This window comes from Bombina bombina, unplaced genomic scaffold (genome assembly GCF_027579735.1).
Source record: "Bombina bombina isolate aBomBom1 unplaced genomic scaffold, aBomBom1.pri scaffold_78_1, whole genome shotgun sequence".
Taxonomy (NCBI): Eukaryota; Metazoa; Chordata; class Amphibia; order Anura; family Bombinatoridae; genus Bombina; species Bombina bombina.
In genome coordinates this window covers 694502-719237 of record NW_026511871.1, presented here as the reverse complement: position 1 = coordinate 719237, position 24736 = coordinate 694502, and the positions used below count along the sequence as shown (strand labels likewise).

Below are 24736 nucleotides of genomic sequence, written 5' to 3'. Positions count from 1 at the left end.
GAGCTTCTACATGTACCACACCACAGACCTGCAGATCCCTCACATGTACCACACCACAGACATGCAGATCCCTCACATGTACCACACCACAGACCTGTAGATACCTCACATGTACCACACCACAGACTTGCAGATCCCTCACATGTACCACACCACAGACCTGCAGATCCCTTACATGTACCACACCACAGACCTACAGATCTCTCAGATGTACCACACCACAGACCTGTAGATCCCTCAGATGTAGCACACCACAGACCTACAGATCCCTCACATGTACCACACTACAGACCTACAGATCTCTCAGATGTACCACACAAAGTCCTACATATCTCTCAGATGTACCACACCACAGACATGCAGATTCCTCACATGTACCACACTAGAGACCTACAGATCCCTCACATGTACCACACTACAGACCTACAGATCCCTCACATGTACCACATTACAGACCTACAGATCCTTCACATGTACCACACTACAGACCTGCAGATCCCTCAGATGTACCATACCACAGACCTACAGATCTCTCAGATGTACCACACCACATACCTGTAGATCCCTGACATGTACCACACCACAGACCTGCAGATCCCTCACATGTACCACACCACAGATCCCTCAGATGTACCACACCACAGACCTGCAGATCCCTTAGATGTACCACACCACAGATCCCTGATGTACCACACCACAGACCTGCAGATCCCTCAGATGTACCACACCACAGACCTGCAGATCCCTGAGATGTACTATGCCACAAACCTGCAGATCCCTCAGATGTACCATGCCACAGACCTGCAGATCTCTCACATTTACCATACCACAGGCCTGCAGATCTCTCAGATGTACAATGCCACAGACATGCAGATTCCTCACATGTACCACACCACAGACCTGTAGATCCCTCACCTGTACCACACCACAGACCTGCAGATCCCTCACATGTACCACACCACAGACATGTAGATCTCTTACATGTACCACACTACAGACCTGCAGATCCCTCAGATGTACCACACCACAGACCTGCAGATCTCTCAGATGTACCACACCACAGATCCCTCACATGTACCACACCACAGACTTACAGATCCCTTAGATGTACCACACCACAGATCCCTGATGTACCACACCATAGACCTGCAGATCCCTCAGATGTACCACACCACAGACCTGCAGATCTCTCAGATGTACCACACCACAGATCCCTCAGATGTACCACACCACAGACCTGCAGATCTCTCACCTGTACCACACCACAGACCTACAGATCCCTCAGATGTACCACACCACAGACATGCAGATCCCTCACATGTACCACACTACAGACCTGCAGATCTCTCACATGTACCACACCACAGACCTGCAGATCTCTCAGATGTACCACACAACAGACATGCAGATCCCTCACATGTACCACACCACAGACCTGCAGATCCCTCACATGTTCCACACTAGAGACCTGCAGATCGCTCATATGTACAACACCACAGACCTACAGATCTCTTACATGTACCACACCCCAAACCTACAGATCCCTCAGATGTACCACACCACAGACCTGCAGATCCCTCAGATGTACCACACCACAGACTTGCAGATCTCTCACATGTACCACACCACAGACCTGCAGATACCTCAGATGTACCACCCCACAGACCTACAGATCCCTCAGATGTACCACACCACAGACCTACAGATCTCTCAGATGTACCACACCACAGACCTGCAGATCCCTCAGATGTACCACAGCACAAACCTGCAGATCTCTCAAATGTACCACACCACAGACCTGCAGATCCCTCACATGTACCACACCACAGACCTGCAGATCCCTCAGATGTACCACACCACAGACCTGCAGATCCCTCACATGTACCACACCACAGACCTGCAGATCTCTTACATGTACCACACCACAGACATGCAGATCTCTCACATGTACCACACCACAGACCTGCAGATCCCTCACATGTACCACACTACAGACATGCAGATCTCTCACATGTACCACACTACAGACCTGCAGATCCCTCACATGTAACACACCACAGACCTGCAGATCTCTCACATGTACCACACGACAGACATGCAGATCTCTCACATGTACCACACTACAGACCTGCAGATCCCTCACATGTACCACACCACAGACATGCAGATCCCTTAGATGTACTGCACCACAGACCTGTAGATCCCTCAAATGTACCACACCACAGACATGCAGATCTCTCACATGTACCACACTACAGACCTGCAGATCCCTCACATGTACCACACCACAGACCTGCAGATCTCTCACATGTACCACACTACAGACCTACAGATCCCTCACATGTACCACACCACAGACCTGCAGATCTCTCCCATGTACCACACTACAGACCTACAGGTCTCTCACATGTACCACACCACAGACCTGCAGATCTCTCACATGTACCACACCACAGACCTGCAGAGCTTCTACATGTACCACACCACAGACCTGCAGATCCCTCACATGTACCACACCACAGACATGCAGATCCCTCAGATGTCCCACACCACAGACCTGCAGATCCCTCACATGTACCACACCACAGACATGCAGATCCCTCATATGTCCCACACCACAGACCTGCAGATCCTTCAGATGTACCACACCACAGACCTGCAGATCTCTTACATGTACCACACCACAGACATGCAGATCTCTCACATGTACCACACTACAGACCTGCAGATCCCTCACATATACCACACCACAGACCTGCAGATCCCTCAGATGTACCACACCACAGTCCTGCAGATCCCACAGATGTACCACAACACAGACATGCAGATCCCTCACATGTGCCACACCACAGACCTGCAGATCCCTCACATGTACCACACCACAGACCTACAGATCCCTCAGATGTACTACACCACAGACATGCAGATTCCTCACATGTACCACAGACCTGCAGATCTCTTACATGTACCACACCACAGACATGCAGATCTCTTAGATGTACCACACCACAGACCTGCAAATCTCTCACATGTACCACAGACCTGCACAGGTACACCTAGATCAGGGCAGTCTAAGACACACATCTACTTAGACCTTACGCTGGACACCATGCATGTAGTTTGCACATCTCAGACCCTCTGTTGGGACTCTATAATGTTTTTCACTTTACCGTCCAATAACCAACTAGTGTCTACACACAGAGATAAATCTCCCAAGACTTAAATGCCAGATCAAATTTAAGGACATCTCAGTTATGTCTCTGGTATAGTCCTAGCCTTATTTATTGAATTGGTATACTCAGACCTAGGTAATTGACTGGAGTAATGAAGTCATGAAAGTGTCTTCTTTGAACATATAAAAAAAAGCTCTGACAAAATTTATGTAAACTCATGATGAGTATGCATCTTGAGCTTTATAGGTATAGCATGGTTACAAACAGAACTGCTATCTAGTGCATGTCACATGCACACTCCTGAGTCTACCTCAGTATGTTTTAATGGAGTTAAGTTTCAGGAAAAGAGACCAAGAGAACTAGGTAAATTTGATATTAGTACTAAGTTGGAAAGTTTTTTAAAAAAATGTCCTTTTAACAATTTTCTTCATAAATGGAAAGAGTCCACAGCTGCATTCATTACTTTTGGGAATCAAGAACTTGGCCACCAGGAGGAGGCAAAGACACCCCAGCCAAAGGCTTAAATACTCCTCCAACTTTCCTCATCCCCAGTCATTCTTTGCCTTTAGTCCCAGGAGGTTGGCAGAGAAGTGTCAGAAGTTTGTTTGCGTCTCTTATGGAGTGTAGTACTCTTCGACATGGGACGGGAGTTTTAAGTAATCCTGTCAGTCTCTCAGTGAGGGCTTGGATGAAAGAGTCTGGAGATGCAGGAAGAGTCTTTCTGTAAAACCATCCTGACTAATTTTAACAACTCCATAAGCAATCAGCATTGTCAAACTTCGCTTCGCTGCCTGCTTTCTTCTCTCAAGTCCTCGGGCTCGGGGATTCAAGGGACTGCTGAGCCATCCGCCTCGGGGGGCCCTGTCCTCTGGGAGGCGAGTTCCCTACCGCTCCCTACTACTACTACACATGCGGATAACCCAGGTTATGTGTTTTCCTCCTCGTAGGGTGGATTGTTCCCCCCGGAGGTTGTGGCACGTTTTTGCTTTTACATACTTTTGGCGCTTGCGCGTCTACAAAGTCCAGATGTTTGTTTGCGATTGTGCTCATGCCCGATTGCCCCAGGTTCCTGAGTGGTGTGCCTTTCGTTACAGACAAGCTCGCCTTTGTGTCTTACTCAGACATGTTTTTAAGCAGTTTGGGGACCCTATCCTTCTCGGTTATTGGACTCATCAGTCTCCTCCTTAGAATGGCTCACCTCGCTAGACATGGGGGGATGAAGTAATCTCCTTTAAGTCTTGTTATCGAGATCCTTCCCAGTTTTGTTGGAAGAATAGGGTTTCCGTTAGGCTGTTCCTGCGGATCTTTCTGTTCTTCTTGGGCGTTAACCCTCGGGTTGCCTGTTATTTTATTTTATCCGGTTAGGATGAATTTTAGTTTCTTTTTCATACAATGTTTCCTGTGGGAACTTATATTTCTCTGGGATTTATACTTGCTGTTTTCTTCTACGGAAGTTGTTTGGGACACGTTAGTCCCATGTTTGTCTGTTTTTCTTCCTCCCTCTCTGAGTGCGGATTTAGCCAGCTTGGCAGTTATGACCCTGGTTGCAGGCTTGTCCTGCTTGGGTTCAGATCTTCTGTCTCGCGGCTTATTCAGACATGTGGCGCCTAATATACCTTGCTGATCAGGTTGGGGTGCTGAGTGCTCTTAACATTATTTATGTTTCTTGTTGTTTGTTTTACAAGTTTCAGCTAAGCATTCTCAAGAGGACTTGCGGGTCCGTGCGGCTCTCGGGTTTGTTTCAGTCCTAAATAGCCGTCTCTTCAGTGACTGGGTCAGTGAATTTTGCTGCGTCACTCTCTTTTGCTTCCGATACCCTCGGAACCTAGAGTATTCCTTCCCACATGGTGGGAAAATTAGAGGGTTTAGCGCCTCTTTTCCGCCGGTTGGGAGGGTATTGCTTTAGGAAATTGTCCTTTTTGGACTTGTTCCTTTAGTGGTTCTCTTCTTCATTGAGACCTCTTGGATTTTGTCCATTTCTCCTTGTGGATGGGTCACCTTCAGGGGACTTGGATTCCCTTCGGGACTTGGTTGTTCCTTTTTTGGGACATTAGACACTGAGGTGTTTTTGTGCTCCGGTTAGGGGTCCTTCCCCGGTGTTGGGAATGCTCTGCATCTCCTTCTTGGGATAGAAGAGGTCCTAGTGGTTTTCCACTCATATGGTTCAGGTATTGCCATCCAGGTGGCATCCAAACCCATGTTTTTTCTGTCCTCTGACTTTGAATCTGAGGTGATGTGGAGGTGTGATGTTGCTCTGTTCGGGTGACTTGTCCTCACTGTTCCCCTTGTGTCTGGAGCTCGTGGCTAGCTGAACAGCTAGCTCAGCATACTAATGCTCTGTGTCTACTCTGTACTGTAGCAAACCGAGGGTTGCTAGTTCGATCCCCGGCGAGGTCTACTCAGCCTTTCCTCCTTTCGAGGTTAATAAAAGGTGCAGCACCTTGTGTCCCTTAAGGGAGATTAGCCGCACTTTTCAAGCACAATCATGTTAATGTTGCTTGGACACCTGTTACCGGCTCTTTGGAGTGTTGGGCTCCTGCAAGGGGTGGTCTCTTTTCTTTGGGTCGGGACTTGCAAGGCCTTTTTGCTCTTGTTATCCGGGTAATTCTGGATTTTTCCCTGGGAGGTCTGTTTTTTTAAATCAGACGAGGAATTTATGTTCCTGGAAGATTGTTTAATCTAAACATTGGTGGGGCCCGGGCTTCTTGTCCTGATCTTCCGGTTGTCGAGGATTTTACTCTGCGTTTTCTCTGTGTGGATCCCGCTGTGGGATGTTACCGGATCTTATGATCCTAGGACTGGCCTGGGGGTTCCAGTTTCCAGGGTACTTGGGCTTAGCCCTTGTTCTGGCTGTTCTGTTTTACAACTTGGCCAGATTTACTGAGAGCCGGGCTCCTTGGGGCTTGTCTTGTGCCGGACAGTACGGTTCCCTGGGGTCAGCCAACTAACGTGACCTGATGGCGGGTTTTCCTGCCTAGCAAACGGAAGGTTTGTGGTTGCTCAGCTGTCACTTTTGCGCCAGGTATGTGTGCTAACATGATAGTGTTTTAAGGGGTTCTTCCGTGTTCATCAGTGACTTGGCCTTGTGTCCTCTCGGTTCTTTCTACGACCTCCTGTCTTATGGGCAGGTGTTTATCGACGATCTCCTTTTCAGGGGGCTCGTTGTCGTCCTTGCGGAGGTGTGGTTTCTTTTTTAGGGGCCTCTCCGGTGTTCGGGAGGTTGGAACAGATGTTTTATCTGGTTCGGGGATTGGTCTGTTTTTTGAGTTGTTCCTTTCCATCTGGGAGATGCTGGCTCCGCATTGAGACTTAGTCGGGTGGCATTGCTAGATACCTTGGGTCTATCGCCTGCTTGATTGTCTTTAGATTGAAGTGGCTGTGTCCATTCTTCCGCCCTTTTGGGGGCCGGTTTTGGGGTTCCTTTCAGTTCCCTTGCTTTCAGATCTGCTGCTGCTTGGGCTGGTCCGGCTAGGTTTAAGATCTGAGATCTGTTGTTCATCCTCAGGTCTTGGGGATGACTGTGGACCTTTTTTAGAGGTTTTGTGCCTCTCCCCCTTTGTGGTCTGTGAGTAGGCTTTGCCGTCTGGATTGTCTGGAGAGTGTCCTCTGTCTATGGAGGTTGGGCAATTTGCTAAAATTTAGTTTGGCCGCTTCTTAGCACAGATAGTGTTTTCTCCCTGTCCTCCTACGGATGGCAGCATGTTGCTGGACTCAGATGTTTAATCTGAGTTTGTTACTTGTAATTCTGTTTGCTCAGTTTCTGAGTTCTGACGTTTGAGGACTTTGCCTTCAGCTGTCTTTTTCAGTGCTGTTGCACGATGTTTGGGAGATGTTCTTCTCCGTGATGATGCCGGTTGCTCCTTGTGGGTTGGGCGTCATCTCCCCTTGTTCTTGGGATCCATTCGGGTCTCTGTGGACTTGGCCTTCCTTTGAAGTTTTTTTTTTCCTTTATGTATTTTGCTGTACCTTTAGGTATCCCTTTGGCTTACCCTTGTTCTCTCCCTTTTGGGGATTTTGGTACTGTACTAGGAAGGGTTGTGTGGGGACCGACTGCTGGGCGATGGTTCTCCTGGAGGAGTGTTGACTCAGTGCGTCTGCTTGCGGTCTCTAGTTAGGCTTTCGGACTGTCTGCAGGTCAGTGTCCTTGGGGCCTTTTCCTTCTAGTTTGTTTTTTGTCCAGCTCCGGCGAAGCGGGGTTTGGTTGGGTTGTGGTTTTTTCAGGCCTGGTGCCCTCAGAATGGGCCACCTACTGTACCCTCCCGTTTTTGCATTCTGTGTCCTGTGTGTTCTGTGTGTAATGAATGCAGCTGTGGACTCTTTCCATTTATGAAGACAAACTTAAATTATGCTTACCTGATAATTTTCTTTTCTTCAGATGGAAAGAGTCCACAGCTCCCCACCCGTATTTTTTTCTGTGGGGCGTCTTTATTTTTTATTCTTCTGGCACCTTTTCACCCTGGTATTTCTTCTACTGTTCCTTGTTCCTTGGCAGAATGACTGGGGGATGAGGGAAGTGGGAGTAGTATTTGAGCCTTTGGCTGTGGTGTCTTTGCCTCCTCCTGGTGGCCAGGTTCTTGTTTCCCAAAAGTAATGAATGTAGCTGTGGACTCTTTCCATCTGAAGAAAAGAAAATTATCAGGTAAGCATAATTTAAGTTTTTGTATAATCTTCTCAATTTTATAATTAAATTTTAAAAGTCTAAACTTTAATTTGTATATAAATATTCTGATGAGCATGTGTTACAGTTTACTTGTCTGAGGTTCAACTCCAGGAAATGATAATATGTGGTTAGTCTTGAAACAAACAGTACACCCCTATATTGTCTTCTCCACAGCTCTGACAGATGATGAAATAATGGCCCAGTCGATAGTCTTCATAATTGCTGGGTATGAGACCACAAGCATGGCACTTTCCTACTTGTTTTATAATTTGGCAACCCACCCAGATGTTCAGCAAAGACTGCACGAGGAAATAGATTTCCACTTCCCAGACAAGGTGAGATTTTAGCGCTGAAGAAATCTCATGATTATTTCTCAGACATGAAAAAATCAGCAGAAAGAAATGTATCCTTTAGTTACTGAAGCTTAGAACCATTTATTTGACAGAGTTATAGCAAATAAGAGGGGGAGGTAAAGTCTTCCTTGTCAGATGGGGGTATAATATCTGAGTACACCCATTGCACATATCCTATATTATAAAAGGCCAAGTGTGTTTGTCTGAAGCCGTCATGCAGTAGAGACTGCCCGCGGACAAACACACCTGGCCTTCAGCTGCAGAGTAGTGCGCACTGCGGAAGCTGCCTGGTGGGGGCGTGACGGCGTTGGGCGTGCCGTGATGGGGGCGTAGCGGGCGTGGCGAGGGGGCGTGGCCGGCGGGCATGACGGGAGGGGCGTGGCCGGCGGGAGAGAACAAAACATAGGAAGGAAGGAAAGAAAGAAAGCGAGCAGAGAGAGGGGGGAAGAGCAAAAGAGGGAGAGAGAGCGCAAGAGAGTGGGAGAGAAAGAGGGGGAGAGAGAGGAGGGAGAGAGAGCTCAAAAGAGAGGGGGGAGAGAGAGAGCTCAAAAGAGAGGGGGGAGAGAGAGCTTAAAAGAGAGGTGGGAGAGAGAGCGCAAAAGAGGGAGAGAGAGCGCAAAAGAGAGGGGGAGAGAGCGCAAGAGAGGGGGAGAGAGCGCAAGAGAGGGGGAGAGAGAGCGCACAAAAGAGGGGGAGAGAGAGAGCTCAAAAGAGAGGGGGAGAGAGAGAGCTCAAAAGAGAGGGGGGGAGAGAGAGCGCAAAAGAGAGGGGGAGAGAGAGCGCAAAAGAGAGGGGGGAGAGTTTAAAAGAGAGCGCAAAAGAGGGGGGAGAGAGCGCAAAAGAGAAGGGGGAGGCAGAGTGCAAAAGAGGGAGAGAGCAAAAGAGGGAGAGAGAGAGCGCAAAAGAGAGGGGGAGAGAGCAAAAAAGAGGGGGAGAGAGCGCAAAAAAGAGGGGGAGAGAGCGCAAGGGGGAGAAAGCACAAAAGAGAGGGGGAGAGAACGCAAAAAAGAGGGGGAGAGAGTGCAAAAAAGAGGGGGGAGAGAGCGCAAAAGAGTGGGGGTAGAGAGAGAGCTCAAAAGAGAGGGGGGAGAGAGAGCTCAAAAGAGAGGGGGGGGAGAGAGAGTGCACAAAAGAGGGGGAGAGAGAGTGCAAAAGAGAGGGGGAGAGAGCGCAAAAGAGAAGGGGGAGAGAGCGCAAAAGAGGGGAAGAGAGAGTGCAAAAGAGGGGAAGAGAGAGCAAAAGAGAGGGGTAGAGAGAGCAAAAGAGAGGGGAAGAGAGAGCAAAAGAGAGGGGGGAGAGCAAAAGAGAGGGGGAGAGAGAGCAAAAGAGAGGGGGGGAGAGAGAGCGCAAAAGAGGGGGGAGAGAGAGCAAAAGAGAGGGGGGGGGAGAGAGAGAGAGCGCAAAAGAGGGGGGAGAGAGAGAGCAAAAGAGGGGGGAGAGAGCAAAAGAGGGCGAGAGAGAGCAAGAGGGGGGAGAGAGCAGATGAGTGGGGGAAGAGAGAGAGCGAGCAAAAGAGGTGGGAGAGAGAGAGCAAAAGAGGGGGGAGAGAGAGCACAAGAGGGGAGAGAGAGCAAAAAAGGGGAGAGAGAGAGAGCAAAAGAGGGGGGGAGTGCAAAATAAGGGGGAGAGAGAGAACTCAAAAGAGAGGGGGGAGAGAGAGAGAGCGCAAAAGAGAGGGGGGAGAGAGAGGGAGCAAGGGTTGGAACCGCGGTACCTAAAAAATTTGCCCGTGTACATGGGCTTTAGGACTAGTGTTTAATAAAGTATTAGTAATGTCCTCTAGGCCTGCAGCCGATTTCAACAGAAATAAAGTGTCTTCACTTACACTATTTCCATCTACAGGGGAGGAGAGTCCACGGCTTCATTCATTACTGTTGGGAATTAAGAACCTGGCCACCGGAGGAGGCAAAGACACCCCAGCCAAAGGCTTAAATACCTCCCCCACTTCCCTCATCCCCCAGTCATTCTTTGCCTTTCGTCACAGGAAGATGGCAAAGGAGTGCCGGAATTTCGGAGTAGTCACTTATGGAGGGTAGTACTCTTCGCTGTGGGACTGGAGTTTTAAGTAGTCCTGTCAGCCTCTTAGTGAGAGTCTAGGCGAAAGTTAGAGTCCGGAGATGCAGGGAGAGTCTTTCTGCGAAACCATCCTGACTCATATTAACAGCTCCATAAGCAATCAGCGTTGATGAGTTTCGCTGCCTGCTATCTTCACTCAAGTCCATGTCAAGGGCGAGGCTACTAACCTGTCACACTTGAAGGGCCGTGTTTCTGTTCCACAGCGTAGATTCTGGTAAGATCGTTTCATTTTTTCATTAATAATGATAACATAGAAGACAGGGTCACAGTGTGGCGCCTTTTTATCTTTACAGAATCAAGGGTTAATATTCCTGCAAGGGGGATTATGGAACAGGGGGGGATTTATACATGATATTGTTTATTGTGTCACTGCTGCGTTATGTGCGAGATGAGGCTCTGGCAATGTGTGGAACTTTCAGGTTACTTGCGGAAACTTACGCGGCCATTTTTGGCTTGTTTTTCCCTAGTGCAGGGGTGGTCCTGCCAGGCATTCCATGTGACTGGGTGTGGCTAGCTATCCTTCCTGTTGATCTGTGGTGCAGGAGACATAGCGGTTTCTGTAGTCCGGGTCCTAGGAGGTGTTGAGTGCCCCGGCCATTGGTGGTATAAAGGTGCCTTTTTAATAAATAAAGTTAGTCTAACCAAGCGCGCAAGCGATGGAGGAATCTGACACATTGGAAGGCTCTCCTTCCTTAATTAAGTCTCATTCCTGTGTTTATTGTGAGGGGATTTTGGTAGATCAGCCTTCCCAACTATGTTCCACATGCCTTGATAAATGTCAGGTTTTTTTCCCTGTTTTGTTTGCCATGTGCTTCTGGCAGCCATTTTACTCACCTCTCTTGCTAACTCTGGTGCATACTGTGTGATGCTGCTCATTTCCTGCACTTCCTTTTATGGCCAGACTGGTGTACATCATCCGTGTGAGACAGGATGCAGTCTCAGAATTGTGATGTCATGACTTATTATTTAAAGGGCCTCTGTTCAGTATGTTTTGCCCTTGCGTTGTCTCAGACCTGTTTGTGAGAGCTCCTGTGTATTACCTGGCTGTCTGACGTCCCTCCTGGTTCCTGATCTCTAGCTTGTTCCTGACTCTGCTGTTCTCCTTGTTCCTGATTCCGGCTCGTCTGACTACTCGCTTTGGCTCCTGACTCGGCTCGTCTGACTACTAGCTCTGGTTTTGATTCCTGGCTTGTTATTTGACTTGTGGACTTTTTATTATTTCTTGCTATTAATAAAGGTGTGATTATTTTTGCACTTCTCGTCTCAGTCTGATTCCTGGCACCCTGACATTATGCAAGGGCCATGAATCCTGATGGTGCTAATAATCCACCTTTATTTGCCATAATTTCCAGGATGGATGAACAGGATCACCGCTTAGATCAATATGCACTAGCCCTGCAAACCCTGCTGACTCGCACTGCACATTTGGACCAAAGTGTCCCGCAAGTTATGGCTGCTCCTGTTTCCGCTGCTGCACCAAGTCCTACCAGGAGCATGTCCGGTTCTGCACCTCTACCTCAGCTAATCAGTGCAGAGGGTTTTTGAACCAGGTGGGCATTTACTTTGAGATGTTACCTCAGGTGTTTCCCTCTGACAGAGCTAAGGTGGGATTTCTCATCTCATTACTCTCTGACACAGCTTTTGCCTGGGCTAATCCCTTGTGGGAGACTAATAAACCTGTGATTTCAAATTACCCTGAATTTGTGGCCTCCTTTCAAAGGGAATTTGATGTTCTGGCTCGCTCCTCCTCTGCTGCTAAATGACTCATGTCCATTCAGCAAGGTACAAGATCTGTTGCTCAGTATGCCATTGATTTCCGTACGCTTGCCGCAGAGGTAGGTTGGAACAATGAAGCCCTTGTTGCCGCTATTTTTCATGGGCTCTCTGATGCGATTAAAGACGAACTTGCTGCCAGAGATTTACCAGAAGATCTCGAGACATTGGTGTCTTTTTGATCCTAATTGACATCAGACTAAGTGAGAGGCCCTCTGTCAAGGAGCGCTTGCGGAAGCTTCCTGTTCAGTTGTCTCCTACGTGTTCGTTCCCACCCATGCCTCCCTCTCCTCCCATGCCTCCTGGTCCTGAGTCACCAGGTACTGCTGAGCCAATGCAGTTGGGATTCATGCATCTCTCCGAGGCGGAGAGGACCTTTAGGAGGAGGGAGGGGCTCTGCCTCTATTGTGGGTTACAGGGCCACCTTTTGAAGACGCTCACACCTAAGGTCCTGTCGGGGGCAGACCTTGGGTGGTTTATCCTCATCCCCGGAACCACTAAAGGAGAAACCTTTGGTCACTGTTGTCCTTTCCTGGGTGGACTCCTCCATAGTCACCCAGGCTCTTGTTGACTCCGGTGCTGTGGGCTATTTCATTGACAGTGCTTTTGTATCAAAACACTCCATTCCTGTTTTGCCTCAGTCCGTTCTGCTTGCTATTGAGGCCATTGATGGCAGGCCCCTTCAGCCCGCACTCGTTACTCACGAAACTGCTCCGTTATCCATGGCTGTTAGGGCTCTCCATTTTGAAACCCTCCAGTTCCAGGTGATAAACTCTCCGCATTTTTCGGTTGTTCTGGGTTATCCCTGGCTCCAAAAGCACAATCCCAGTCTCGACTGACGCAGGTCTGAAATTTTATCGTGGTCTCTGCAATGTATTTCACTTGTCTTCGGAAACCAATTAAAGTCTTGTGCACTTCTTCAGTATCTCAATTGCCAGAGGAGTACCGAGAGTTCCTAGACGTTTTTGACAAGGTGCGTGCTGGTACGTTGCCTCCTCACCGGTCTTACGATTGTGCCATAGGACTTGCAACCCGGAGCCATTCCTCCTCGGGGCCGGGTTTACCCTCTGTCTGTTGCTGAGAATTGTGCTATGGAGGAGTATGTTGCCAATGCTCTGTCGCGGGGGATCATCTGCAAATCCTGCTCTACTGCAGGGGCTTTCTTCTTCTTTGTTAAGAAAAGGGTGGCGAGTTCAGACCATGCATCGATTATAGGGGTCTTAATCATCTTACCATTAAGAATGCTTACCCTATTCTGCTCATTACGGAACTCTTTGACTGCCTCAAGGGAGCTACGGTCTTTACTAAACTTGATTTGAGGGGATCAATGGAAAACAGCATTTAACACCAGGAGCGGGCATTATGAGTATCTTGTAATGCCCTTTGGCCTATGTAATACTCTTGCTGTTTTCCTACAAAAAATGTTGCAACAGTGTGTTGTGGTGTACTTGGACAACATCCTCATACACTCACCCACACTTGAGGCTCATCGTTCTGATGTTACACGGGTTCTTTAGAGACTACGTGAGAACGGCCTGTTTTGTAAACTCGAGAGACTCAAGTAACCTTCCTAGGTTATGTTATCTCCGTTGCAGGGTTCTCCATGGATCCTGACAAGTTATCTGCAGTTCTGCAGTGGCCTCGCCCAGTTGGTCTTCAGTCTATTCAACGTTTTTTGGGGTTCGCCAATTACTATAGAAAGTTTATTGAAAACTTTTCTTCCTGGGTCAAACCTATCACAGACATGACCCATAAAGAGAATGATCCACTCCATTGGTCACCCCATTGGTCACCTACTGCCATTAAGGCCTTTGATAGTCTTAAGACTGCCTTGCTGCTGCTCCAGTTCTGGCTCATCCTAACCCTGTCCTGCCTTTCGTTCTTGAGGTCGATGCATCTGAGACTGGAGTAGGTGCCCTCTTGTCTCAACGTCCTACGCCTGACGGTTCCTTGCATCCGTGTGGTTTCTTCTCTAAGAAATTGTCTCCAGCGGAGTGCAATTATGAAATTGGCGACAGGGAATTACTGGCCATAATTTTGGCACTCAAGGAATGGAGGCATCTTCTCAAGGGTACTAGAGTGCCAGTGCTCATTCTTACTGACCACAAGAATTTAACTTATCTATCTGAAGCAAAACGTTTATCACCCCGACAGGCCAGATGGGCGCTATTTTTGTCTTGGTTTAATTATGTGGTCTCCTACCTGCCTGGTAGTAAGAATGTTAGGGCTGATGCCCTCTCTCGACAATTTTCCCCTCTGTCCAAAGAGGAGTCTGTAACTACTCCAGTTATACCATATTTTGGCTACCATACATACTAATTTGACTTCTTCCTTGGGGGAGGAGATCCTGGCTACACAAACCAATGCACCTCCTGAGAAACCTAGTGGTAAGTGCTTTGTTCTTGAGAAACTTCGAACTAAATTTTTGTACACTTACCACTATCCTGAAGCCGCAGGTCACCAATGCAAGAACCAAATTATTTGGTCTGTCACTCGACAATTCTGGTGGCCAGGTCTTCATTTTGATGTTGCTGCGTATGTTGCCTCCTGCTCAGTTTGTGCACAGAATAAGACTCCTCGACATCTTACTGTTGGTTTTCTTCAACCTATTGCTAATGGTGAGTGTCCTTGGACACATCTTTCCATGGACTTCATTGTCGAGCTCCCTGTTTCCAATGGCAATATTGTTATCCTTATGGTGGTTGACCGTTTTTTCTAAAATGTCACATTGCATTCCATTGAAGAAGTTGCCTACCGCTCAGGAGCTTGCTTCAATTTTTGCCCGGGAGGTCTTTCGTTTACATGGGTTACCCAAGGAGATAGTGTCGGACCGGGGTAGCCAGTTTGTCTCCAGATTTTGGCGTTCCTTTTGTGCTCAAATGGGGATCCAGCTTTCCTTCTCCTCGGCATATCACCCTTAATCTAATGGGGCTCGCAGAATGGTCTAATCAAGCTCTGGAACAGTTCCTCCGTTGCTATGTCCTCAGATCACCAAAATAATTGGTTGCCTTGGGCAGAGATTTGCTCGTAATAGTGCTATTAATGCTTCCTCCAAGTTATCCCCATTCATGGCGAATTATGGGTTTCAACCATCCTTGTTGCCCGATTCATTCATGTCTCAGGGTATTCCGGCTTTGGAGGAGCATCTCCAGCAACTCCTTTCCACGTGGATGACGATTTAGGATTGCCTTCATCGTTCTATGCAGCGCCAAAAGTTCCAGGCTGATTGTAGGCGTTTAGAAAGTGATCCATGCCTAACCACGTTCTGCTAAGCGCAAGCGTAGAGGTTTATCATAGCGGCCCGGCCCAGGGTTTGTCCTCGCCGATGGAAGATCCAGAGGCTCTATACGATGACGAGGCCCACTCCGATTCTTCGGAGGAGGCCCCTTCTGGGTCGGAGTCCGTGTCATCTAAACCTCCGGCGGCGGAGGAGTCTGGTTATAGGTTTAGGATGGAGAATTTGCGCTGCTTCGGCAGGTGCTTGCTACTCTGGATGTTCTGGAACCAAGATACCGGAGGAACCTGCGATTACTAAGCTTGACAAGGTATACAAGGACAGGGTTGTGCCTCAGTCTTTCCGGGTTCCCGTTAAGATGGCTAATATTATTAAGAACGAATGGGAGCGATTTAGGTACTTCCTTTTCCCCTTCTTCTACCTTTAAAAAACTGTTCCCTGTTTCGGACTCTCAGCTTGAGCTGTGGGGAACCATCCCTAAGGTGGATGGGGCTATCTCTATGCTCGCGAATGCGGACGACTATTCCCCTTGAGGATAGTTCGTTGTTTTAAAGAGCCCATGGATAAAAAGCTGGAAAACATGTTGAGAAAGATGTGTTGAGAAAGATGTTTCAGCACACAGGGTTTGTTTTTGAGCCACCAGCGGCCATTGCAGTGGTCGCTGGAGCTGTGACATATTGGTGTGAATCCCTGTGTGAAATGGTTGAGGGGGAGACATCCATCGTTGTGATACAGGAGAAGATTAAGGCGCTGAAGATCTCCAATTCTTTCATCTGTGATGCCAATATGCAAATTATTTGCCTGAATGCTAAGGTGTCAGGTTTATCTGTTTTAGAGTGCAGGGCTCTGTGGCTAAAATCTTGGTCTGCGGACATGACCTCTAAAGCGAGGCTGTTGTCCCTGCCTTTTAAGAGGAAAGATCCTGTTCGGTCTAGGATTGGATTTGATTATATCCACGATTACGGGAGGGCAAGGGAGCCTTCCTACCACAGGATAAGAAGGCTAAGCCTAAAGGATCTACTTTTCATCCCTTTCGCGTGGATAAGGCCCAGCGCCAGCAACCCACAAAAAAAGCGGACCAGTCAAGGGATCTTGGAAGACGGCTCAATCTTGGAACAAGTCTAAACAGAGCAAGAAGCCCCTCCGCTCGGCATGAAGGGGCGGCCCCCGACCGGTCTCCGGATCACGTAGGGGGCAGATTATCTCTATTCTCAGATGCATGGTTGCAGGACATTCAGGACCCTTGGGTTCTAGAGGTGGTCTCCCAGGGTTACAGGATAGGGTTCAGATCCCATCCGCCCGGGGGCAGATTCCTCCTGTCAAACCTGTCTTCAAGGACCAGAGAAGAGAGGCCTTTCTAGAGTGTGTGAGGGATCTCGCCTCTCTCTGGTTATCGTACCAGTACCCCTAGCAGAAAAGGGGCTAGGGGTACTATTCCAAACCTTTTTGTGGTCCCAAAGAAGAGGGCACGTTCCGCCTAATTCTGGACCTAAAGTGTTTAAACAAAGTTTCTGAGGTGTTCCATCGTTTAAAATGGAAATGATCAGATCTATTCTGCCCCTAGTTCAAGAGGGACAGTTCATGACAACTGCCAAATCACAGGGACCACTTCAGGTTCCTAAGATTTGCATTTCTAGACCAACACTTCCAGTTTGTGGCCCTTCCTTTTGGTCTGGCGACTGCCAGAGAGTCTTCACGAAGGTTCTGGGGGCACTGCTTGCAGTGGCCAGATCCAGGGGCATTGCTGTGGTGCCTTACCTGGATGACATACACGTTTAGGCACTGTCGCTCAGCCTCGCAGAGGATCATTCAAGGGCTCTTCTTCTGCTCCCAATCTCATGGTTGGAAGATCAGCTCAGGAAAGAGTTCCCTGGTTCCCAGCAACAGGGTGGAGTTCATGAGCATGATAATAGACTCTATGTCCATGAAGATATTTCTCACAGATCAGTGGCGCAGGAAGCTTGCGTCCACCTGTCTTGCCCTTCAGTCCTTCACAAGCCTGTTGGTGGCTCAATGTATGGAGGTGATAGGGTCTCATGGTGTCCAAGCATAGATGTCATCCCATTCACCAGGTTCCATCTCAGACCTCTTCAATTGTGCATGTTGAGACAGTGGAATGGCGATCATTCAGATCTATCACAGCTGATATACATGGATGCTCGGACTCGGAACTCCTCTCTTGGTGGATCCATCCGGAGTAACTGTCCATGGGGACATCCTTCTTGCGACCGTCTGGGAGATTGTGACCAAGGACGCCAGTCTGACAGGATGGGGAGCTGTTTGGGGTGCCAGGATAACACAAGGAAAGTGGTCCAGGGAGGAGTCTCTCCTTCCGATCAACATCCTAGAACTATGAGCGATTACAATGCTCTGAAGGCATGGCCTTCTCTAGAGTCGGTCAGTTGCATCAGATTCCAGACCGACAACATTACTTTGGTGGCTTACATCACCATCAGGGGGTACGAGGAGCTTCCTTGCGATGAGGGAGGTGTCTCGGATTCTGGAGTGGGCGGAGTCCCATGACTGCTCACTCTCAGCGATTCACATTCCATGTGTGGACAACTGGGAAGCGGACTTTCTCAGCGGACAATCCTTCCATCCGGGGGGAATGGTCTCTTCACCCAGAGGTGTTTGCAGAGATTTGTCACAGATGTGGAGCGCCGGAGATAGATATCATGGCGTCCCGAGGTCCAGGGATCCCCAGGCGGAGCTGATAGATGCCTTAGTGGTTCCTTGGGGATTCAGCCTAGCTTACATTTTTCCACCGTTACCACTTCTACCTCACATAGTGGCACGCATCAAACAGGAGCAGGCCCTGACCATTCTGATTGCTCCTTCGTGGCCGCGGAGGACGTGGTTTGCGGATCTGATGGGGATGTCAACCTCTCCGCTGTGGAGGTTACCCTGTCGCAGGGATCTGCTGTCACGGGGCCCTTTCAACATCGCAATCTAGATTCTCTGAGGCTGACTGCGTGAAGATTGAACGCATAGTCTTGGCCAAGAGAGGCTTTTCCGAAAGTGTGATCGATACTCTAATTCAAGCAAGGAAGCCAGTCACTCGTCGCATCTACCATAAGGTGTTGAGGACTTACTTGTCCTGGTGTGAGAAGCATAGATATCCTTGGCATAAGGTGAAGGTATCCAGAATTCGGTCTTTTCTCCAAGATGGTTTGGAGAAGGGTCTTGCCGCTAGTTCCTTCAAGGGACAGATTTCGGCATTATCAGTTTTGTTTGCATAGGAGCCTTGCTGACCTTCCTGACATTCAATCTTTTGTTCAGGCTCTGTCTAGAATCAGGCCTGTCTTTAGACAGTCCGGCTCCACCTTGGAGCTTAAACTTAGTCCTTAAGGTTTGCAGAGGGTTCCGTTTGAATCTATGCATTCCATAGACATTAAGATTCTGTCTTGGAAGGTTCTCTTCCTGTTGGCTATTGCATCGGCACCGCAGAGTATCTGAACTAGCTGCCTTGCAATCTGTTCCTCCTTATTTGGTGTTTCATGCAGATAAGGCCTGTACTTTCGCACTGGGTTGGGGTTTCTTCCCCAAGGTGGTGTCTAACCGTAACATCAATCAGGAAATAGTTGTTCCTTCTTTGTGTCCTAACCCTTCTTCTTCAAAGGAGAGGTTACTTCATAACTTGGATGTGGTTCGTACCTTGAAGTTCTATCTTCAGGTTATGAAGGATTTCAGGCAGTTTACATCTCTTTTTGTTGTGTATTCTGGGGAAGCCACAAGAGGCAAAGGGCCTCTGCTACTTCTTTGTCTTTTTTGGTTGAGGAGCTTGATTTGCTTGGCTTACGAGACAGCGGGACATAAGCTCCTCAGAGGATCACGGCTCATTCAACTAGAGCTGTGGCTTCGTCTTGGGCCTTCAAGAAAGAGGCCTCTATGGAGCAAATTTGGTAAGGCGGCTACATGGTCCCTCCTTACACACTTTTTTTGCTTCTGTGGAAGCTGTTTTAGGGAGAAAGGTTTTGCAGGCTGTGGTGCCCTCAGATTAGGGTCCGCCTTTTGCCCTCCCGGTTTCATTTAGTGTCCTCTAGAGCTTGGTATATGTTCCCAACAGTAATGAATGAAGCCGTGGACTCTCCTCCCCTTTAGATGGAAAACATAAATTATGCTTACCTGATAATTTCATTTCCATCGAGGGGAGGAGAGTCCATGGCTCCCACCCGTATCTCCAATGGGCGGACCTAAATTTATCTTCTAGCACCGTTTATACCCTGATATTTCTCCTACTGTTCCTTGTTCTCCTCTCGGGCAGAATGACTGGGGGATGATGGAAGTGGAGGAGGGTATTTAAGCCTTTGGCTGGGGTGTCTTTGCCTCCTCCTGGTGGCCAGGTTCTTAATTCCCAACAGTAATGAATGAAGCCGTGAACTCTCCTCCCCTCGATGGAAATTAAATTATCAGGTAAGGCATACTTTATGGTTTTATAACTTTTTTGCTATTCACATATTCATAGTTGCAAGTTGAATTTCCTCATTTAGCGGCACATTGTTGCAGAACAGAGAGCGCAAACTCATAACTTAACTTGCAGGTATATCTGTGGTAATGAATAAAAACATAATAATCTTTTTATCTGTATAACACTATGGGTATTTCACTCTTCCTGGGTGGCCTTTCTTATTACATTCACTTCATTGTATATGTCTTGCTTGGCTGTCTCTCTCTTTTTACTTAGAGTCTCTCTCCTTCTTGGCTGCTAAGTGTTACAGGGGTGACATCTTGCTGCTCCCAGTATTTCATGGGTAATGCCTTCCTGCATCTCAGTACCACAAGAGTAAAGCCTTCCTGCCCTTAGCACTTCAGGGGTAATGCCTTCCTGCATCTCAGTACCCTAGGAGTAAAGCCTTCCTGCCCTTAGTACTTATGGGGTAATGCCTTCCTGCATCTCAGTACCCATAAGAGTAAAGCCTTCCTGCCCTTAGTACTTATGGGGGTAATGCTTCCTGCATTTTAGTACTCCAGGAGTAAAGCCTCCCTGCCATTAGTACTTATGGGGGTAAAGCCTTCCTGCATCTCAGTACCACAGGAGTAAAGCCTTCCTGTCCTTAGTAACTTATGGGGTAATGCCTCTCCTGCATCTCAGTACCACAGGAGGTAAAGCCTTCCTGCCCTTAGTACTTTATGGGGGTAATGCCTTCCTGCATCTCAGTACCATAAGAGTAAAGCCTTCCTTGCCCTTAGCACTTCAGGGGTAATGCCTTCCTCCATGTTAGTACCACAGGAGTAAAAGCCTTCCTGTCCTTAGTACTTATGGGGTAATGCCTTCCTGCATCTCAGTACCCTAGGAGTAAAGCCTTCCTGCCCTTAGTACTTATGGGGGTAATGCCTTCCTGCATCTCAGTACCATAAGAGTAAAGCCTTCCTGCCCTTAGTACTTCAGGGGTAATGCCTTCCTGCATTTCAGTACCCTAGGAGTAAAGCCTTCTGCCCTAGTACTTATGGGGTAATGCTTCCTGCATCTCAGTACCATAAGAGTAAAGGCCTTCCTGCCCTTAGTACTTCAGGGGTAATGCCTTCCTGCATTTCAGTACCATAGCCTTCCTGCCCTTAGCACTTCAGGGGTAATGCCTTCCTCCATGTTAGTACCACAGGAGTAAAGCCTTCCTGTCCTTAGTACTTATGGGGTAATGCCTTCCTGCATCTCAGTACCCTAGGAGGTAAAAGCCTTCCTGCCCTTAGTACTTATGGGGTAATGCCTTCCTGCATCTCAGTACCATAAGAGTAAAGCCTTCCCTGGCGCCCTTAGTACTTCAGGGGTTAATGCCTTCCTGCATCTCGAGTACCACAGGAGGTAAAGCCTTCCTTGTCCTTAGTACTTAGGGGGTAATGCCTTCCTGCATCTCAGTACCATAAGAGTAAAGCCTTCCTGTCCTTAGTACTTCAGGGGGTAATGCCTTCCTGCATCTCAGTACCACAGGAGGTAAAGGCTTTTCCTGTCCTTAGTACTTATGGGATAATGCCTTCCTGCGTCTCAGTACCACAGGAGTAAGCTTTCCTGTCCTAGTACTTATGGGGGTAATGCTTCATGCATCTCAGTATCATACGAGTAAAGCCTTCCTGCCCTTAGTACTTCGGGGTAATGCCTTTCCTGCATCTTAGTACCACAAGAGTAAAGCCTTCCTGCCATTAGTACTTATGGGGGTAATGCCTTCCTGCATCTCAGTACCATAAGAGTAAAGCCTTCCTGTCCTTAGTACTTATGGGGTAATGCCTTCATGCATCTCAGTACCCCAGGAGTAAAGCCTTCCTGCCCTTAGTACTTATGGGGTAATGCCTTCCTGAATCTCAGTACCATAAGAGTAAAGCCTTCCTTCCCTTAGTATTTCAGGGGTAATGCTCCTGCTGTAATGCTCGTGGGATACCTCCTCTATCAGACGGAACTCGGCCAGTAGTATTGTTATCCCAGCGGCGAGCCGGATTGATGGGGAATATCCCTAAGCAGAGTAGGTTTGCAAGATGAGATAAATGGCACTCACCACAGGCAGGACAGCCCTTGGCAGCAACAGCAGGAAACCAGAGACAAACCACTAGGATGGTCAGGGCAGGCAAGGTTCGGCAACAGTAAGGTAGTCCAGGGGTAAACAACTAGGATGATCAGGCAGGCAGGGTTCGGCAACAGTAAAGTAGTCCAGGGGTAAACCACTAGGATGGTCAGGCAGCAGGGTTTGGCAACAGTGAGGCAATCCAGGGCGGATAGGGGTTAACAGGTAGAGTGGTCAGACAAGCGGAGTTCAGCAGCAGACGTTACTTACATAGGTGCAGGATTAGCACCACAGGAGATCCGGACCGCTTCTGCCGAGGAGGAAGCGACCCCCCCCCCCTAGTCAATGAGCAGACAACAGGGCCCGTGTCCCTAGACAACAGCTAGTGTTGCACGGCGCAACAAAGCTTCCCTCTCAAGGGTTCCCTCCGAGAACCCGAGTCGGCCTCAAAGGATGAGCAGCAATGGAATCTAGAGACCAAGGATGGGAGCATGCACATCACTGGCAGGAACCCAGGAATGATCTGCCACAGAGTAACCCTTCCAATGTACCAGATACTGCAGTTGTCTGCGCCTGTATCTGGAGTCCAGGATCTTAGCAAACTCATATTCAGGGTCACCATGGACTAGGAGTGGAGAAGGAGGAGCTTGGAGCTGGGTATATCTGTTCCTGATGTAAGGCTTGAGTAGTGAGATATGGAAGACTGGGTGTATGCGCAGAGTTTTGGGCAAAGGCCACTTGTGTAGGCAACAGGAGACTTTGTAAGGACCCAATAAATCTAGGCCCCAATTTGTGACAGGGTTGACGTAGACGAATGTGTTTGAGCAAGGACCCAAACCCACGGGTCACCCTCTGAGGAGGCACATACAGAAGCTCTATGACAATCAGCAAACTTCTTATATCTAGAGACAGCTGAATGTAGCTAAGAGCGAATACGTTTGCCAATGGGTGGTGAGGTTCAGTAACGTGTCGGTCTGCAACAGGAACCCCAGTGGACTGAGGCAGAAAGAGGGAAGACAGAAGGTTGATACCCTGCTGCGGCTTAAAATGGAGAACATTGAAGAGAAGAGTGCCAATGAGTGTTTCTTGCCAGCTCCGCTAGGGGTAACAACCTCGGACCAGTTGGTATGGAGAGCGTTGACAAAGGCTCTAAGATAAGCCTCAAGATCCTGGTTTACTCTCTCAGTTAGACCATTGGTCTGAGGATGGTAGCCAGAAGACACGGGAAAAACGTGGTTCCAATCAACTTACAAAAGGCTCTCCAAAAGGTAGAAATGAATTATGGACCTCTGTCGGAAACAATATTCACAGGAATGCCATGGAGTCTTACCACATGCAGAAGGAAAACGAGATGATAATTCTTGGGCAGAAGGCAGTTTTGTTATGGGTACAAAATGAGCCAGTCTGGAAAAGCGATCTACCCCAACCCAGATTACTGTATGGTGGTCAGAAGGTGGAGGTCCACAATGAAGTCCATTGTTATGTGTGTCCATGGTTGTTTGGGAATGGAACAATGGTTGGAGCAAGCCAGGAGGCAAGGATCGGGAAGTTTTGTTGGAAGCACAATTTATACAGGTTTTTATCATAGCATTCATAGTAGACCACCATACGTGTTGGGAAAGATATGTGTTGGGAAAGATGCTTAAAAGTCCTTGTCAAACCAGGATGTCCTAAGAGTTTACTGTTATGAGCCCAGGACAGTACGGGAGTGCGTAGGTTTAGAGTTACAAAAAAATTTCGGAAGCCACGGGGGCTTCAGGAGGTTAATTGGACTGGGCATGTTGCAGCCTCTGAAAAGGGGTGGTATTCAATTGAGCAACCACAAAGAGGGGGGTATGAGGGGGGTATGATATGTTCAATAGCGAGCATTCTGGAGAGAGTCATAGAGCTCTGTGATCAAAGGGAATGGGCATAGCGGTTCTTAATAGTTATGTTGTTCAAGGCCTGTAGTCGATGCAGGGTCTTGAGCCCCACCATCCTTCTTACTGACAAAAAATAATCCTGCCCCAGAGGAGGAAGGGCAAATGAAGGCCTTTAGCTAGATTCTCTTGGATATATTCCTCCATAGATTTGGTTTCAGCTTTGGAAAGTGGGTAAGTCCTCCCTTTAGGAAGTGGGGTGCTCCGGGAAAGAGGTCAATTTTGCAGTCATAGGGGACAGTGGGGGTGGTAGCACGTTGGCTGCCTTTTTCTCAAACACATCTGCAAAGTCCATATATACTGAGGGAAGGTTTGGAGGGAGTCTGTATACTGGCTATGGGGATATGGAGTAGAGGAGTGACTTTAGCAGGCAGGAATGGGAAACAGGAGGCACCCCAGGACGGCCAGTTGTCCTTCAGCCCAGCCGAACTGTGGATTGTGTATATGAAGCCAAGGAAGACCAAGGATGACAGGCTGTGCTGGAGAATGAATGACCTTGAACTGCAGCTGTTCGGTATGAAGGACTCCCACAGTCAGGGTCAGGGGTTCTGACTCTAAATGATCAACCCTGAACCAAGGGGGGTGCCATCCAGAGTAGTTATTTTGAGACAATGTCTTTTCTACAGAAAGGCAAGCAGCTTGAATCATAAATGGTGATCCAGAAAGTTTCCAGCTGCCCCTGAATCAATGAAGGCTTGAGTGTGGACAGTGTTCTGGAGAAAGTAAGGGTTACAGGTACCCAGAATCCGAGTGGAGTGAGGGGATTTAGTAGGATTATGCTTAAAGGTACCCCAGTGTTATCCCCTAAGCATTGGCTTTTCACGGCCGAAGGTCACAGTCCTTAAGTTGGTGGGGTGTTTAGACCCACAATAAAAGCATAGTCTCAATCTCCTTCTTCTCTGTCTTTCAGATTCTGAAGGTTTGAAGGAGGAGAGATCCATGGGTTCCTCCACTGGGGGTAACTGAAGCTGTTGAGAGGGGTAAGGATTACTGCTGAAACTCGGACGAATAGGAGGACAGGAGGGAAGCACCCTCCTAGTTCTGTCTTTTTCAGCT

General features: G+C 48.3%; 1 protein-coding gene across 1 annotated transcript in view; it reads left to right on the top strand.

Moving 5' to 3' along the window:
- LOC128643985 (cytochrome P450 3A9) overlaps positions 1-24736 on the top strand; it is a 607001-nt gene that overhangs the window by 383210 nt on the left and 199055 nt on the right. The window contains exon 11 of the mRNA XM_053696752.1: positions 8008-8168. Within this exon, the coding sequence (XP_053552727.1) occupies positions 8008-8168 (161 nt within the window). The remainder of the gene's footprint in view (positions 1-8007; positions 8169-24736) is intronic.